This window comes from Gavia stellata, chromosome 1 (assembly GCF_030936135.1).
Source record: "Gavia stellata isolate bGavSte3 chromosome 1, bGavSte3.hap2, whole genome shotgun sequence".
NCBI classification, from domain to species: domain Eukaryota; kingdom Metazoa; phylum Chordata; class Aves; order Gaviiformes; family Gaviidae; genus Gavia; species Gavia stellata.
The window spans coordinates 59,889,557-59,906,447 of record NC_082594.1 but is presented as its reverse complement, the minus strand read 5'-3'; the positions used below and the strand labels follow the sequence as shown (position 1 = coordinate 59,906,447).

Here is a 16,891-nt window from a genome sequence, read left to right as displayed (position 1 = left end):
TAGCATCACCGGATTAAGATTTTCCCCCAGTAAAACAATGCTTTGTCATAAACTCTACTCCAGAGACCATGCCGATTCTTAAACCAGACATGTCCACTCACTGAAAACCTGAGTGGAAGCACTCCCGCAAAACATTCGTACCAACGCTCACCTCTATAGCTGAAATGCGTTTGGAAGTTTCCTTTTACTCTACTTAAACCTGGCCGTAAAGAGTGACAAATGCAAAGATTCTCTCTGTAGCCACCCCCATGATAACAGATGACAAGATGCAGCACAAGCTTCATCTCTTGCTAATTAAACGAATCAATTAAGAGACTATTGTTGCAACTGTGTAACTGCTGTTCTATAGTGGCAATAACAACCCCACGGGGAGGTCTTTTACTACATTAAAATGCTGTCCTCCACAACTCCATTTGATATTATTAGAAACAGTTATTTGCGTCTTGCTGTCATATTAGTAGCAAAGGCAAATTATGGAAATATGCAGACCAGAATGGTCCCAGTATGAGATCAGGTTTGGTTTTCAGCCTCCAAGGGAACAATTGCTGAAATTCCAAAGTTCCCTAAAGTTCTTAATGGAACTGATAAATCTATCAGCACAGCATCCATTTAGATTCTAGGTAAGGGTCACATATTTGCATACTTTCCTGCTAAGCTGATACAATTCAACTAGATAAATTATCATATTAAGTTTACCCTCCTGAGTTAAACTGATGGAGTTCAAAATTGTTTTCGATGGTTGTCATTAATCGCTGTTACATCCTAAATGCTCACTTTGAAATCTAATTGTGCTGGTGTACCAAGGGTCATATTAATAGCATTTTTAATGTTAAATCTTTGTAAAACATGTTTATTTTACTGATATTACCACTGAAGCCTAGAGACTAATGAGAAACAAAGTATATTTATTATCAATAAAAACTTCATTTAAAATTTACATTCAGAGACTTAAATTAGCTTTACTAACTTCTTCATGCCTTTGTTTCATTAAGATCCCTGGTTAAGCTTCAAAACCATATAAATTAATACCTCCTAAAAAGTTCCTGGGTATATGCCAAAGTTGCAGCCATCAAAAAGGTGTTTGAAAACATGGGCTACACATATTACTTGGCAGTAGACATCATGTTCAGAAGAAAACACTAGATCTTCACTATGAGGTAACAGTCTTGATACAGTTAAAAAAAACCGACAACAATACTTCTTTGGCCAGACAAAGTAGCTAATAATTATTTCAACATTGGTAAATCTTAGTCTACCAAAGGAAATCACTTGAGTTACCTTTGGATAACCTGTCCACTTGTGTTCCAAAATGAAACAGGCTAACCAACCAAGTTCAGTCCTTGTCCTTAAAGCATTACTGAGCTCAATAAGAAAGAAACTTGTCACATGAAGTATGGAAAATCAGAAATCCTTATGTTTCCATTTGCTTATTTCCAAGGGATAAGGGGCGTAATTTATTATAAGCAAAGACTACTACACTATAGATAGCACACACATTGCAGAATCCACCAACATTAAGGACGTTCATGGGAATTCTGACCTACTTATGATGTCATCACAAATTTTTTCTCTGCAAATTAAACCTTTAATCGAAAACAGAAGAAAAGGCCAAGATTGAAAATGAACAAATAAAATGCAAAACATTAGAAATCTAAATGTAATAGCCTATTTCCTGTCTGGTTTTGTAAGAAAGCAAGGCTTGCAATCCAGATCTTTGTCTCTTAATCCCCATCCCCAGCTCATTCCACCTAATTATCCCATTTGCACCCACATACACTATTTTAACCTGCTGATCAATTTCAACCAAATTTGAACCAAAGTTGAACTAAAGTTCAACTACCTATAAGTATTGTAGGAACCATAACTACATTTCCACAAATCTTCCAAAGAGCACTGACTGTGTTAAGGAAACAAGAGACCTAAATCCATGCACCAGCTGAGGGAAATTTGGCAGCAGCCAGTTGGCCAGCCAGCATGTTCACACTTGCCATCCAAGAAGCACATATACAGCTTCAGCTTCACCTTGACACCACCACCTCTTGCTCAAGGAGGTCTCAGGCAAAGACTACAAGAAGTTGTTCTGTGGGAACTCGTGGCACTTCTGGTTTCTCTTAAGTCACGGAAGCAAAATTCAGAAAGAACTCCAAGCGCTTTCTTATTTCTCTTTCCAAAGGAATCCTGAGCAAGATTCCCAAAATAATCTAAGTGATTTTAGGACATGGCTTTTGGTAACACGGGTTTTTCCCAAATATTTCGGGTGCTTTTGAGAGTTTGCCACCAGTGGACAACTTTAATATATTCACTATACTTTCTGCTTTAAAACATACAAATATATAACAAAATTGAAATGAGAATGGCATATGCAGCTGTGTGGCTGCACCCAATCATCCACATCATGTGGGCTGGAACAATTCTCACTGCCAAGTCATAATGATGCGCCAAAGTATCACTGCTTTCACAAGTGAATCCCTTGTTTCATGAATTACCCACTTTCTGCAGAATACTGCAGCAGCTCGTAGGCAGTCTCAGGATTCTCACCGCCCATGTTCAAAACGACTTGTGGAAGTTAATGCTTCCGGAAGCAACCGCACGTTTTTCCTAGTGACACCTTCTGCACTACAGAAATGCCACTGACGATAGCTCTACAACTAGAAGCACTGTGGTTCACAGTGCCTCTGAAGCTGGGTGAAAAGAAAAAAAAAGATCTATACAACAGTAGAATTCCCTTTAGATCAGCAGGGACCCTAATCTCAAGGCTTGTGAAAAGGAAGAGTAAAAACGCCTTTTTAAAAAAAGACATTAGCATGCAAAATAAACACCTACTGGACTATATTTATTTTCTTGTGGTTAATACTCTACATATTCCAATAAATACAACCTTTGTAACCTCTGCAGGTTTTCAACCAATGTTTGAAAGTCTGCATAAATCTTCAGTATCTAGTTTCAGAAGCATCACATATAGAAAGAAAAGCAGAAAGAAAGAAAACCTGTTAAGAATGGCAATGATTTCTAAGGGTGAAAGAAGCAGGTTGTTAAACATTTGTCATTGTGAGCTAAATCAGACTCATACAGTCAAGGCTTCCATCTTTATTGCTATTTAATTGGTCTTTGTAAGAATGCAGGGAGAAAGAAAAAAAGGAGGAAGCTGTCTGAAAGCTGATGAGATTATATACAGATTGGAAAGTTCCCGGACAATTTATAAGCGTCAGTAACGGGACAGGAAGTTGGAAGTTTGCTACTGAAGCAAAAGCAGACAAGTCATGGCAGGAGGGAGTGGGAAGGGGAATCAAAAGTGAGAAGTAAAGTTAGTATACTGACCTGTAGCTCCTAGGGTTACCTTAGATACATAAATAATGAATATGCAATAAGCCAGGAAGCAAAGGCAAAGATTTTGAAGAATGTCTCTACGCAAAGCTCTCCATTTCTGACCAACTTCATAAACAACATAACTAATAACCCCGACTGTGTATGAAACATCTTTTTGCCAATCCATCTGGAAGTAGCTAAAGAACAATCAAAAAGTCATTACTATTGAGTGATCACTACTGTACTACAATGTATGCCAACTATGCTAAAAAGCATGGCCAGGGCTTGACAGAGACTAGTTTTCCTAAATGCAGTGCTCTCAACCTGGAGTTTGCAGATCTGGTTGCAGCAGCGGGTCTCTGGACTATTTTAAATGGGTCTGCAAAAAAGCTGAAGAACAGAAAGTGTAGCATTAACAGGCTAATAGTAGTAATAAGAGAGCGTAAGCCTCCACAGCAAAACTTCAAATGTTTTGTAAATCAAAGGTGACAAAGAACTCCATCAGGGATGAGACTGAAGCAATGGAAAAACCTCTAGTGAGAAGGCTGAACCAAGAAAACTGTGCTAGGAAACTCAGAAGTCCCTAAAGACAGCTTAATCCTTAGGCCAGTGCAATTCCAGTCTGTTCCACATGGGTGCCTACATTGTGTTCACCGCTGAAGGAACATCGTCAAGTAATATACTGAGCAACATGACTGACATCTGTCACATATATGTTCTTTCATCCTTCCCCAGAGGAAAGAAGTAACTGTTTATATCACTGCTCTGATGTTAGAGAACGGAAGGTCAAAGAAATGGCACGAGTGATGAGCAGAGGATAGTGAAATTTTCCACTGTAGCTGGGGACTTCTCACTGTCTGGGACTGTCTCTTTTGAGGAAGGCGTTCCGCTGGGCCAGCAGAGCATCGCTGTCAAGCAAGGCCTGAAGCCCAAAGCTGACAACGACATTACAGATGCAATGAAGCCAGGCCACTCACTATCTGAGCATACAGACAGTACTTCTTTATTCGAAATTCTACACAGAGGCCATTACACACAGTCTAGAATAAGTTTAACACTTCCATAATTATCTGTAGCTGTCTATATACTTGCAGCTGCCTTGAAGGCTGCCTGCCTAGACGTATTTCATAGCTGAAGCCCAGCTGACAGAGGCATGAATAACCAACAAATGGTTGGGGCCATCAGTGGGCCAGCAAAAAAACATTCCTCTCACGTAAGAGAACAGAAGGTGGAACGAAGAGACAAGAGACACGACAGAAACTGGAGGCTAACTAGAAAGAGAAGAATGAAGGGTGGACTTTGGTCCTCTGAAAAGGCTACTCAAACATACAGGCTTTTGAACTACAGAAGCTGAAGCAGAAGCTCTCTGTATAAATCTTAGTATTTTTCTATAGATCTTTATGTTTGTTACAAACCTACTTCTGTGAGCTGCCTACACACAGGAGACAACCCATAAAGGACTGCCTCCTTGTTGCCTGGTACTCTTGCTTCTGGGCACAGATTTGGACATTAATCTGAAGCATGGATTATCTTGTTTCCTTTTTCTTCAATATATAGCACAATAAGATTCCTTAGTGTTACGGTAATGCTATTAATAAATACACTATCGGAATAATTCTAGCTTAAAGTGGCAGAATAGCAGGACTCCATCAGCACATGATATCTAGTCATGTTCACCAGAGAGGAACAATGAGTAAAAACTCATATAAAGTCTCAATTACAGCAATAACCCATGATCTGTTATGAAATAATTTAATTAGGACTCAAAATGTTATCATCCCAAGGAAATTAAACCAAATCAGTGTAGTTTCCCATTCACCAACCATTTCTTTCAGCTAAAAATATATAAAAGTTGTTTGCTCCTTGTGCAGAAACATCCTTGTACATCCTCCAATAGCACGAGTCCTGTATCAGATCTGAGACTCATAAACCTCTACTGAAAAACAATTCAGAGAAAATAAGCTAAGGCCACTACAATTTGAAGAGAAATGCTCAAGTAGCAAAGAACTTCTACTCATGATCAGAAACAAAAATATTATTACAAATCCATGTAGACCCCCAAATGATGCTAACAGTGTGCACTCAAAGCTATGATTTCCCTGGGGAAAGCAACATGATTTTTCTTGTTCTCCTCTAAGAGAACAGAAATATGCTGCTACACTAACAGAAACATTTGTCCTACTCTCTACATGTTTACCATACGTTATGCAGCAGAATTCATATTAAACTGTTGTCTTTCTGCTGCAAAGTAGTTTTCTCTGTCCTTCACCTAGCTAACTGGGACAGCAAGGATGTTTCTAATAGAGAAGTGTACCTTTCACTTCTCCTCTGAGTGTCAGTCGGCTTCCTGAAGCAGGGGCTTGTGCTGTATCACAAACCAGTAGCAGAATTGTTTCTAGCGTCCAATGTCAAAAAATCAAGTGAAGCCATTTATCGAAGCTGATGCCCTCCTGACAAGCCAGGGACCTGTGCTCCTGATCAGCCGGTTCTAAAAATACGTTCTGATGGACAGGTCAGCGGTGTGCACGCTCAGTAGCACCATGCTGCCTGCCACCACTGAAGTGCTATCAACATTTGCCCCTGTCAAAAGTAACACAGAATGCTCAAAGCTATCCCTAACATTTTCTATGACAAAAAAAAAAAAAAAAGAGCAGAGCAATAATTTCACAAGCCATTTATTACATTGATAACAATGCATTATAATAATAATGAGCAATCAAGAGTTTCTTGCTGCTAAACATTCCTTTCAAACACTTGCTATCTTGATTGCACTTCTATGCTAGTAAAGGTTTAGTAAGAGATACATAATGGTGAGCCCAAAATGTCTTTCTAGGACCTTCATTCAAGATTATATTCTTTTCATTGACTGAACTTGTGTATGTGTACACATGCACATGCAGGTACACACATATAGACTGTGTATATGTGTAGGCAATTTATAAGGAAAATCCATCCTTCCTCCCCATTACCTAAGCTGAGGGTATTAAACTGAAATCAGAAAAGCACAAAAATGTTAAAGGAGCAAAGGACAACCTAAATAAAGGAAAGGACTTAGGGGAAAAGAGGACAGTAGGCTAGAGGAACTGATAGGAACACAGGTGCAGACTCTGGCTTGGATTCTGTGGGAAAACTGGTTATCAGAGCAAACCCTGGGAAGCAGATTTCATTACTGCTTCTCTACCCTGCTTGCTGAAGTTCTCTCTCTGGGTTTGATCAGCAAGACATGTGCATAATTTATATTAAATAAAAAATGGTGGATAGAGTACTATAGGCTTTTCTTTTTAGTCCTCTTGAGAATTTTAGTTGTAATCACATACTTGATTTCCCAAAATAACTAGGATCCAATAAACACACTAGCTAGTCAGTAAGATCTGATATATATTACAATCCATTAGCTGTTTCATCGTGAATTTTTTAAAGCTAAAAGCACATCAATACTGTACCCTCTTTTGTCTTCTTTTGCTGTTGCACAAGGGCCAGCACAAGAGTTCTAGTCTGTAAGTGAGACTCCGGGGCATGTCTAACATATGAAAACAAAATGTTTTCATATCTAACTTAACAACAAATCTAATTTTGAATGTCGCTAAATATACACGTAATCAGAATTTTCTCTGCTACAGCACCCACTTACAGGGGATCAATTAAAGTCTTCTCAGTATTATCTTATCAAGTTGCATTTGCGTTTATATCTTATCTACTTGGAGTAATTATTTTCTTCTCACACAAAGACTATCAGATCAGTCAGCTAGCAGCAATCTCGCATATGCAGGATGCAACTCCAGAGCTGAAGCATCATTACAAATACAATAGTGCAGAACAAAACTTTTATTTTATGTCTTATTTGTAACTGCCAATCTGCTTGATATTGAATAAGACAAATAAATGTATATGCATATACAGAGATATATTTATAGAAGTGAAAAATATTAGGGGCACCCTTCATCTCTGAAAAACAACATGCAAGTCTACAGGTATGCTTGTTAAGTTTACTCTTACCGTGTTACAGCTCCCAAAAAATGGCTTCATAGGACTTGTAGAAGAATCACAAGTAAGTAGAATGAAAGCATTTTCATATGCTATCTTAATCTACTTTTGTCCAAAACATACAGTGCACAGAGATGTCAGGACTAAATTCTAAAGGGAACATTTCATTCCTAGGCTTTTCACTGCTAACGTCACTACAGGGAAACCTGTTGGCAGCAATGAGGACAACTTTCTTTAGCCAATACTTCAATTTTATTTCATTTTCAGAACTATTTTTAGGTGCATAAGAAACTTGGAAAAATGCAATGACTGCATTTTAATCATGGAAATCAGGGAATTCGATGCTGCTTCAACCACATATATGTTTATAAGCATCCATGAACTAACACAAAACTTTAGTTTCTATATTATACATGATTGCTCAAGATAATAGCAGACGAAAAATCTATTTATTGATTAATTCTGTCCAATGGTGTGAAATCTGATTAGGATTTTAAACTTCCTTCTCTTCAGCAAATAAAATCTGGGAGAACCACAGAATGCTTTGCACCACCATACAGTCTTTCTATAAGACAGTTACTGACCCGCCGCTGGGATGTGAGGGTACATGGTATGGTGAAGCAACAGAGATCAGAAAGTTGAGGTGGTGGGAAAGAGTGGGTTTGATCCTGATGTGGATCAAACCTGAGTATGTGGCAATAAACTTACAAGTCTACAACCAGTTACTCTGAAATCCCTTGTAAATGAAACAGAGGCAGACTTGAATCAATTGAAATGTGGAATGGAGATACTGTGCACCATGCCTTGGAAGTTAGCTTCAGAAATTTACCTAAATTCAGCTGTTAAGCTCAGAATATTTACGCATGATACTAACCTTCACGAGTACAAGCATAAATGCTCTGCCAGTGTCATTTACCTATCTTCTGTTTAGATTATATTTTTCTACCAGCATAACTCTTGACAGTAGTTATACATACTTACCACTGTGCCTAGAAACTGAATGCTTGTCTCTCCAGAGGCATTCCGAGAAAGCCGCTGAAAAAAACAGATGTAAAAACTGATTAGAAGCTTCTCCGAAATTTGAAACCATTCCATTTTCTTTCTGTCACATCACTGCAAAGTAATCAAAACTAATCAAGTACACAAAACTATACATAAAACGGATAAAATATAACCATTTCCTTCAAGAATTTCAGTACTAGAAGTCTAATTCACACTTCAGCTCAGATTTCGGTTTTGTTTCAGTCAACTCAATAAAATTTACTTCTGAAGAACAATGAAAACAAATATGTCCAAGTACAACACAGAACAACCTTGGGCTTGCAGAAAGATGAATGTCAGGAATAATGAGGCTTTCACCATCTCTAAACGTTTGTGATTCTGTATTCCTGTTGCTCACATTTAGTATTATCTTCACTCTCTCCTAATGAGAGACATTTTAATCTCTTTTTAAAATGCAAACCTCCAATGATGCTACTTTGAAAACAGGGGGGAAAAAATGACCTTATGAAATGTCTGGTCACCTACTGTGGTTCAGGAGTTGATTGAAGTTATTAAACAGTCTTCAAATATTAGATTGTCAGTAAGCCACAAAACAATGCAAAAGAAAATATGCTATTGATTTAACACAGCATTATCTGTAATCTAAATATGCAAAATGCACACAGAATTCTTTCTTCTTGTGAATCGTCTCCTCCTTCCACGTGAGAAGTTTTTTCTCCCTTTTTCTTCCTGCTGTTAAATTATGGCACATATAGACCCAAAATCAGGGCCCTAGTCACAGAACACAGCCCTAATACACAATGCCAGTACAGAAGCATGGATTTGAGAAGGTGAGTATAAATCGCAAACGAAGAGCTGCACCGAGATCTTCAGCATTTTAAAGACAACTAATCCTAGGAACATGTCTGCAAATCATCTTGAGAGATCTTCTAGTCTAGTACCCCTGGCAGACCCAAAACAGACCTATGTCACTCCCAAACGATGTGTGTCTATAACCATTCTTAAAATCTTTCCATTGCAGAGATTTCACAGTCTCCCTAAGCAATTTTTCCCAGTGTTCACCATCCTTATCATTAGGAAGTTTCTTCCTAATATCTGACTAAAATAACCCTTACTGCAACTGCAGCACATTAGTTCTCTTTTTCATCCCAGATGAGAAACACAGATTACTCCCTTTCTTTTTACAACTACCCACAAGTATGTGAAGAGCCATTATCACGGCTCCCTTTAGTCCTGTCTTCTCTAGACTAAGCGAGAAAGTGCTACGCAACCATCACTAGATATCCACTGAAAAAATTTTAATAGCAATAAATTAAATCCTGGTCCCTTTTAGTCTTGTCTTTTCTAGACTAAGTGAGAAAGTGATACACAACAATAGTTGGATATCCCTTGAAACAATTTTAATAGCAATAAATTAAATCCTGGTCCCTTTTCAATAGGGGTGCATGGTTCCTCAGCTACATTTTATGAAGTAATAATTACTAGAGCCCAAACATACTTATTTTTTGACTTAACAGGTCACACACTGACACTGCAATCTGTACAATCATATGAAAACAAAGGATGATGTGCCAAAGCCTGACATATTTCAACAATAATGATTAATGGAATGGAAAATATGGGAAATAAAATTTCATACAAAACCTGACGTTTACTTTTATAAAGGAAACAGGAATATACACTTTTCCCACAGTCTAGGATAAACACAATCAGGTTTTGGAAACCACAAAGAAGAACAAAGTACCGGCTGCCTACAATGAATGAACCACATGCCAAAACAAACAAGTCCCAACCACTTGATAAGCTGTCAGAAAATGGCAAGCTGAAAAAAATTAAAGGATTTAATTTCTTTTTTTCCTGGAATGCCCTCCACCCTTGTTAGAGTTCTGTCCCTTATTGTACTACCCTTTTGTCCACTTTCAAGGGTCATTAGAGACCTTTTCATGTCCTAATAAAAATTCCATTTTTTTGGCTAATCTCCCCATCACACAGAAAAACACAACTTAAAAAACAAAACAAAACAAAAAAGAAAAATAGAGCCCTTTTGTCATTTTCTTTAAAGGCTTTCAAAGTAAAGCCAGGTATCTTGACAACTTGACTTATTTTTCACAACTGAAAACCAAACCATTGAAGTATTTTCTCACACAGATTCTCTTTACTCACAGCTAAATAAGCTAGCATAGGAACAACCAAGCCCTTTCAAAAATAATTTACTAACCAATTTAATAAAGCCAAATATATGCGTATATCAAGAAGGCACCTTCTAAAGCCATAGTCTCAAGACAAGACAAAGATATAAGCAGCTTTCTTCCTGTTCTGATGCTGTTGAAGTGCACTGGTATCACAGTATAGTAAAACCTCGCTGCTACTGTTTGCTGTGTCCAAAATACAAAGCATTACATTCAGTTGTCGATAGCATTAAGAGTCAGTATAAATCCATCTCTTGAATTAACAGCCAATGGGGGAGGGGGGGAATAATGGGGAAGGTGAGGAAAACAGTTAAGAAACAGAGGAGAAAAAGAAATTTCCCTTCTGGGAATATTTCAAAAAACAGGAACAAGAAAGAAAGGTAGAGAAATTCTCCAAGTCACAAAACATATGTTACATCAAGACCAAAAAGAGAACTGCCAAGCTTTTGAGAACCATGTTACAAAAGAAGTCAGCACATTATCATAATTAATGTTTCAAATCACAGTTGTAAATAAATTTCAGCTGTTAGATGTGATTAGATTTTTTGAAGCATATTGAAAAGAGTTATTTCTGTTCCACTGGTGGGCTTGTGTTTCTGGGATTTGTAAATGTAATTGATATTTTCAAGAAAATGAAAGGACACGGTTAACAATTATTCTTTTATTTTCCACCTCTTTAGAAAAAGGACCAATCTCCAGTTTCTCTTGTAAAGTTAGATATTTACATATTCTATACCTCGTAATAGATGGTTTCATATTGCATGTGATAGCAGGAAAGTAATCAAATAGAGGTAACAAAAAAGAATAGCTAATTATATGCATTGTCATTGTTTTCATAATAAATTGCAAAGTATTTACTAGGAGGTTTATACTAAAAAGCAAGGGAAGTCTACCACTTGAACAAAGACAAAACAACACTGTATGTTTACCTGCCAATACAGTAAAATTACATTGTTGACATCAATTATGTGATCTTAGACATAACCGATGCTCTCTCTTCTGGTTGATTCAACTGACAGAGCTTCAGATTAATTTAATTAACATAATATGAGTTAAAAGTATATTTTTTTCCTTATGAGAAAGTAACAAGCTAAATCAAATCTGGAAAAAAAACCCCCACAACTTTAAAAAATCCATCTGCAGTCTCAAAGCTGACAAATGGGTGTGTTACATAAATATTACATGTATTTTTACACACACAGGTTACAGTATGCTATACTGCATATGCTATGTATACACAAACAAAATGCTCATGCACGCATGTAAAAATAGACAAGCATATACAATCATACAAAATGTGTTTGATTTTCCTCCTCCATCTTAAGCATATGCTTAGCACAGTCATCTCACAAATAATCATTTTAATCTGTAAATCCCAGTAAATTACCAGAGGTTAGTGTGATGAGACTTTAAATTCTTCTGCTTTGCCATAGAAAATTATTTCCACTTAGTTGGGTATCAATGATCTATTCATCATAAGATGCAGTAGGGTTACAATCAGCTTTGCATTAAGCCTGCAGTGGATGAGCACTTGCAGATAAAAAATTATAACAACCTTTACATGAAGAAGGATAAAAAAGCTCAGCCAAACATAAAATATGTATTATTGAAAGAGATTCTAAATTTACATAGATATTATTAGACAACAACAAGATCTCAGAGTATTTTCCACAAATCTTATGGTATCTTGGGCTCTCCAAGCTACTGGAGGGGAGCAGCTGCAGGGAAGGAACGATACCAAAACAAAGAAACTCCATTTTTTTGCTTTGCTTACAAATGAAAAAGTAATGTGTCAAGTCAAAATTATTATGAACTGACAAAGGAAATAACGTATTAAAGTTTCCCAAACACATTTACCTTGAACTACTATATACTGCTTTTATTTGTTGAAAGTAAAGCTGGAGACCCATTTGTTACAGAAAATGTACAGATTGTCACTTGGCCAACGTTTTTTGCAACTTTTTCAAGCCATGGCATGACTACATTAACAGTTGGACAACATGTATCAGACTATACAGAACAAAACAAACAAACAAACAAACAAACAAGCCCAGAAAACCCACTGGTAAGTATCTAAAATCATTACAGAAGACTATTGATGAAATTTTGAGTGAAATACTGTGTGGTTTCCCAGCATGGTGTTATTTTGCAGAATGCAATTCTTGCAGCCCCTATTGCTTCATCTCAACTGCTCACTACCAGAAATTTGGAACATCTTATGCCATGAATTTCAAATGCAGAATGCTATCCACTTTTTGGCCAACATTTATAAATTATTGAAAATTCAACTTAGCAAAATACAGGCCAGAATCACCCCCCAGACAGGTTTTATTAAAAACCAAATTATTCCCATAATAGGGAAGTCAGAGGAAAAAATCCACGGTATTTTACCTTGTAAAAGTAAAGATTTTGTGTACATGAGGGTGCTTGGACATCTGGAAAGCTCCATCATCCGCCTATGTCACTCCCATCTTTGGAGTCCCACAGCTGGGTCAGAGAGGAGAAAGCTGCAGAAGCAGCTGTGAAACCATGAAGTCATCTTCCAGTCAAAACATGAGGACTGGTTTGGCTTTATCAGTCTCCTTTTCCCTCTCCTCCTAGAACCTCTGCAGAAAGCTGAACTTCAAGTCAGCACTCCCTTTCCACTGTGCAAAATCCCAGCCCTGGCATGTGATCCCAGACTAGCAACGCGACCAAGCTTTCTTCTATGTGGAGACTGTCCACATTGCACTGTATGTTCAGACTTGCGCAGCCTCGCAAGGCTTTCCACTTAGGGGATCACTACTTTTGTCACAATATAGTGTTCTCCACCGGTGGTGCCATCATTTCCTCCCCTTAGTGTATTAAACTAGAGATGGAAACTTAGCTCGATTTTGAGTGCTGCTCTACCCCCAGCCATTATCAGTTTTAGATTGCACTTCACAGTAAATGAAGCTTCAGTTAGCTGCTCTTCCTCAGGGCACGTCCACATTTTCCAGTTTCTTACAAGGGCAGCAGCCACCCAGTGGGGAACGAGATGATCAAGTCCTGCTGTGTATGAAGCATTTTGACACGTGAAAGTTTCTAAGACTGGCTTAAGCAGTACTATACTGAAGTAGTCTTTTCCTTTAAAAGGCGTCCTGCCAGGATGCTGAGATACTGGCCTCCCTGGCACCTGTTGCAAGCTACCTCAGTCCCTTCCCACGGACTAAATGGAATCTGTTCCCAAACAGTACAAGTACAGCTGTTAAACACAGCCCAAATGGCTTACAGGGCATCAATCCACGTAAAGAAACTGCACCTTTACAAGAGGCTGAGGCACCATATTACCACTTTTAAAAGAAGAACCACTCTCTTAATGCCTGGGATTTAATTACAGTAGGTGGCTTAGGAACTTCTGTCCTCCCATAAACAGAAAAATGGAAACATAGATCCTTCCCAATATTTCTTTTTGCCAAGCTTTAGACATGCAAATGTTTAGTAGCAATACCACTTCACTATTGCTATTATATATACATAGAGCACCTTTCAAGAATGCCCATGTGCTCCTCCTCTAATACTCTGAGGTAGGTAGGTGTTACAAAGCAGTGGATGAGAAGCTTTAAAATAAAACAAAAAAAACCCAAACCAAAACAAAACAAAAGAAACCACACCAAAAAAAAAACCCACAGGAAAGACTGTTTATTTGGTGTTGGTAAAGAATGAATCTAAAAGACATTTACTCCAGCCCAACATTTCCAGCTATTTACAATTATTTACAATAATGAAGAGTTCAGTCCTCCCTGCAAACTTCTAAATTTTTGCTGTTATTATGTTAAATCACAAAATAGCTAAGACTTTTAGAAACTGTACCCTTGTTTTGACATGCTGTAATATGTTTTGCTCTTACGGGGAACACTTTGTAGGTAATACACTGCCACGTGATTTTTAGATCTGATAATGTTTATGCCTACTCTGAGACAGATCCTTTGCAGGATCCATAGTCCTTTCTCGCTCTTTGACATCCCCCCTCTTCCTTCCTGTTTGCTTTCTGAATGTGTTACCATATTCAAGAGAGTCATTCCTTGTCTTTCAATGTTTAGGTATCATAAAATTACGACATCTGTCAACAACTGAATACAATGCTTTGGTCTTTAGACACATACAGAATCCTTACAGTTATCCATCCTGAATATTGTCTGTCATTAAAATTTATGCCATATTTTTTTCCAAAGGAGCTATAAGGTACTGTAACAACTAACATTATTTGATTAACCCCCTGAGTAGCACAGGATATTACTAATCCCATTAGGTTAAAGAAAGGGAGAAGTATTTTGTTCATAAATAGAGCTTTATTGTGGGAGACCTGTCTCTGAGAAGCGGACAATAAATTCCAGAGGAATTTTCCCCTTCTCTTCACATTCTCCATTCAAACCATAAACAAGAGCGTGGAGTCAGCTTTGAGTTAAACTGATTTCACATAAATTGCAGACCACTCATGAGATTTGGGTACTTGCTATTTAAAATAGACATTAATACAAATACTCTGGTATGACAGTAAAGGATATCCGACATTTTTAAAAGCTTCATGACTCAGGAGCTGTCCACGCTGCTGTCATATAGGCTATATGTGTATTCAAAGCTCATTTTAAAAATTGATAATTTTAAAAATTTTGGCAAACTCTCATCGGTGTCAATGAAGCCATAATAGCAATATTCGTTTTAATATGCATTATTGGCAACTACAGCAAGAAGCAGCAAAAAGGCCAGCTTTTATACACGTTCCCTTTCCCTACAACCCTTGGAAATAAAGGAAGTTTCAGTTCTTCCTTAGATCACTCATGATGAAACGATGAAGATTAAGTGGTACAATTACTAATTTTCTTGTGTAGAATGTTTCACAAACACAGCAAGCTGAATTATCGAATAATTATGTAAAGCACATCACTCGGGTCTTTCCAAGTACACCTTGGAGATACGGACTGAATCATGCATGCTGATGAAGTTTCAGAATTCCTTCCAACTATGACTTTTCTCCACTTCCGTGTCTGGTCCTTTGGGAAGGATCCACCTCCACCCACAAGAACAGGTATGTTGTTTGCCAAGGGTGACACTGGGAGCTCAGTATCTGTGCTCTAGAACATGGCACCACTTTAAAGTTGCCTGGCAAAAACCTCCTTGCCAAGAGTTTATCTTTTTTTCCTTGCCCACATGGTTCCCCGCCCCACCCCATTATCAATCAGAGCTGATAATTTAATAGGAACATCAGCCCCATGTTTAGTTTTGGTTAAAAAAGCCAAAGGAAATATTTGAAATCAAGTAATGAGAACAGATAACAAATCAGTGAATGCTATTAAGTTATGGTAGAAGTCTAAGTTTTGCTCATGCTTTTAATACTGAGCACAGTTCTGGCACCCACAGCTCAGAAAGGAGATTAACGGAAACAGAAGATGTTCAGAGAGCAACACAGACACCAAGACAGGTTTCTCTGCAAGGAACAACTCTGCACCACTGAAGAGAGGCAATTGAGTGAGGATACAAGCAGCATGGACAGTGGGTAAGGATCAACTGCTCACAATCTTTTCTGATACAGGAACTAGGAGGAATTCAAATGAAGCAAAAGATACTGCCACGGCAATTATCAGGCAATAATAAGGCTGCAATAAGCAACTTGCCAAAATCTATCATTCTCTTTGTGCAACTGCAGGGAAAGAAGTAACAACAATAACAGTACCCTGACCAACAGATACTTTCCAAAAACACTGAAAGCCTGAAACGCAGCAGGGCATACTACACTGTATGCCACAGGCTTTTGCATTTGTCTTTTACCTGGGCTATTGGAGAGCTTGTTTGTACTTGTCTCATATGCCAAGAGAGTATAAGGTGAGGCAATAAAAATCAGTTTCTCTATATCCCATCCACTGATCATTTTTGGAGTTTCATGGCTGAGCTCAGTTTTCTCAGACGACTGTGGCTGGATGAGCACATGGGCAGTCTGTGTTTCTATACTGCTAAATAAAAGAGGGCCATGGATGATGTCTGGTCCCAAAGCCCAATGGCAATGACTATCTCTGTCCCCTGCTTAGGCCTATACAGCATGGCATAAATCTATACCAGATTTGTCTACATCAGCCAGAAAAGGAACAGGGTAAAACAAAGCCAGGGATTGAGCTACCAATTAATCAATACGGGCCATCAGGAATCCAGTGCTGGGGCTCACACTCCAGCTTTTCTTTACCCAACAGTACAGCTATTTGGATATAGCATATCTACATCTCTGCCCCTGTTTGCAAATCATTCTGTGTCCCTCTTCTAGATACAACTTAGCAAAAATCATTCTGAAATCATAGGTAAATTACAACAGCTGAGTGTGTGCAGTAATTGCACAGCACTAAAGAACAGACTGTCAAGCAGCCTGCATATACACTGCTCACTAAAGCTTCCCAAAATAA

At 38.0% G+C, this 16,891-nt stretch overlaps 1 protein-coding gene across 1 annotated transcript in view; it reads right to left on the bottom strand.

The window, feature by feature from the left end:
• The window catches only part of PCCA (propionyl-CoA carboxylase subunit alpha), a 302,331-nt gene that overhangs the window by 53,184 nt on the left and 232,256 nt on the right, over positions 1–16,891 (bottom strand). The window contains exon 21 of the mRNA XM_059832438.1: positions 8,272–8,325. Within this exon, the coding sequence (XP_059688421.1) occupies positions 8,272–8,325 (54 nt within the window). The remainder of the gene's footprint in view (positions 1–8,271; positions 8,326–16,891) is intronic.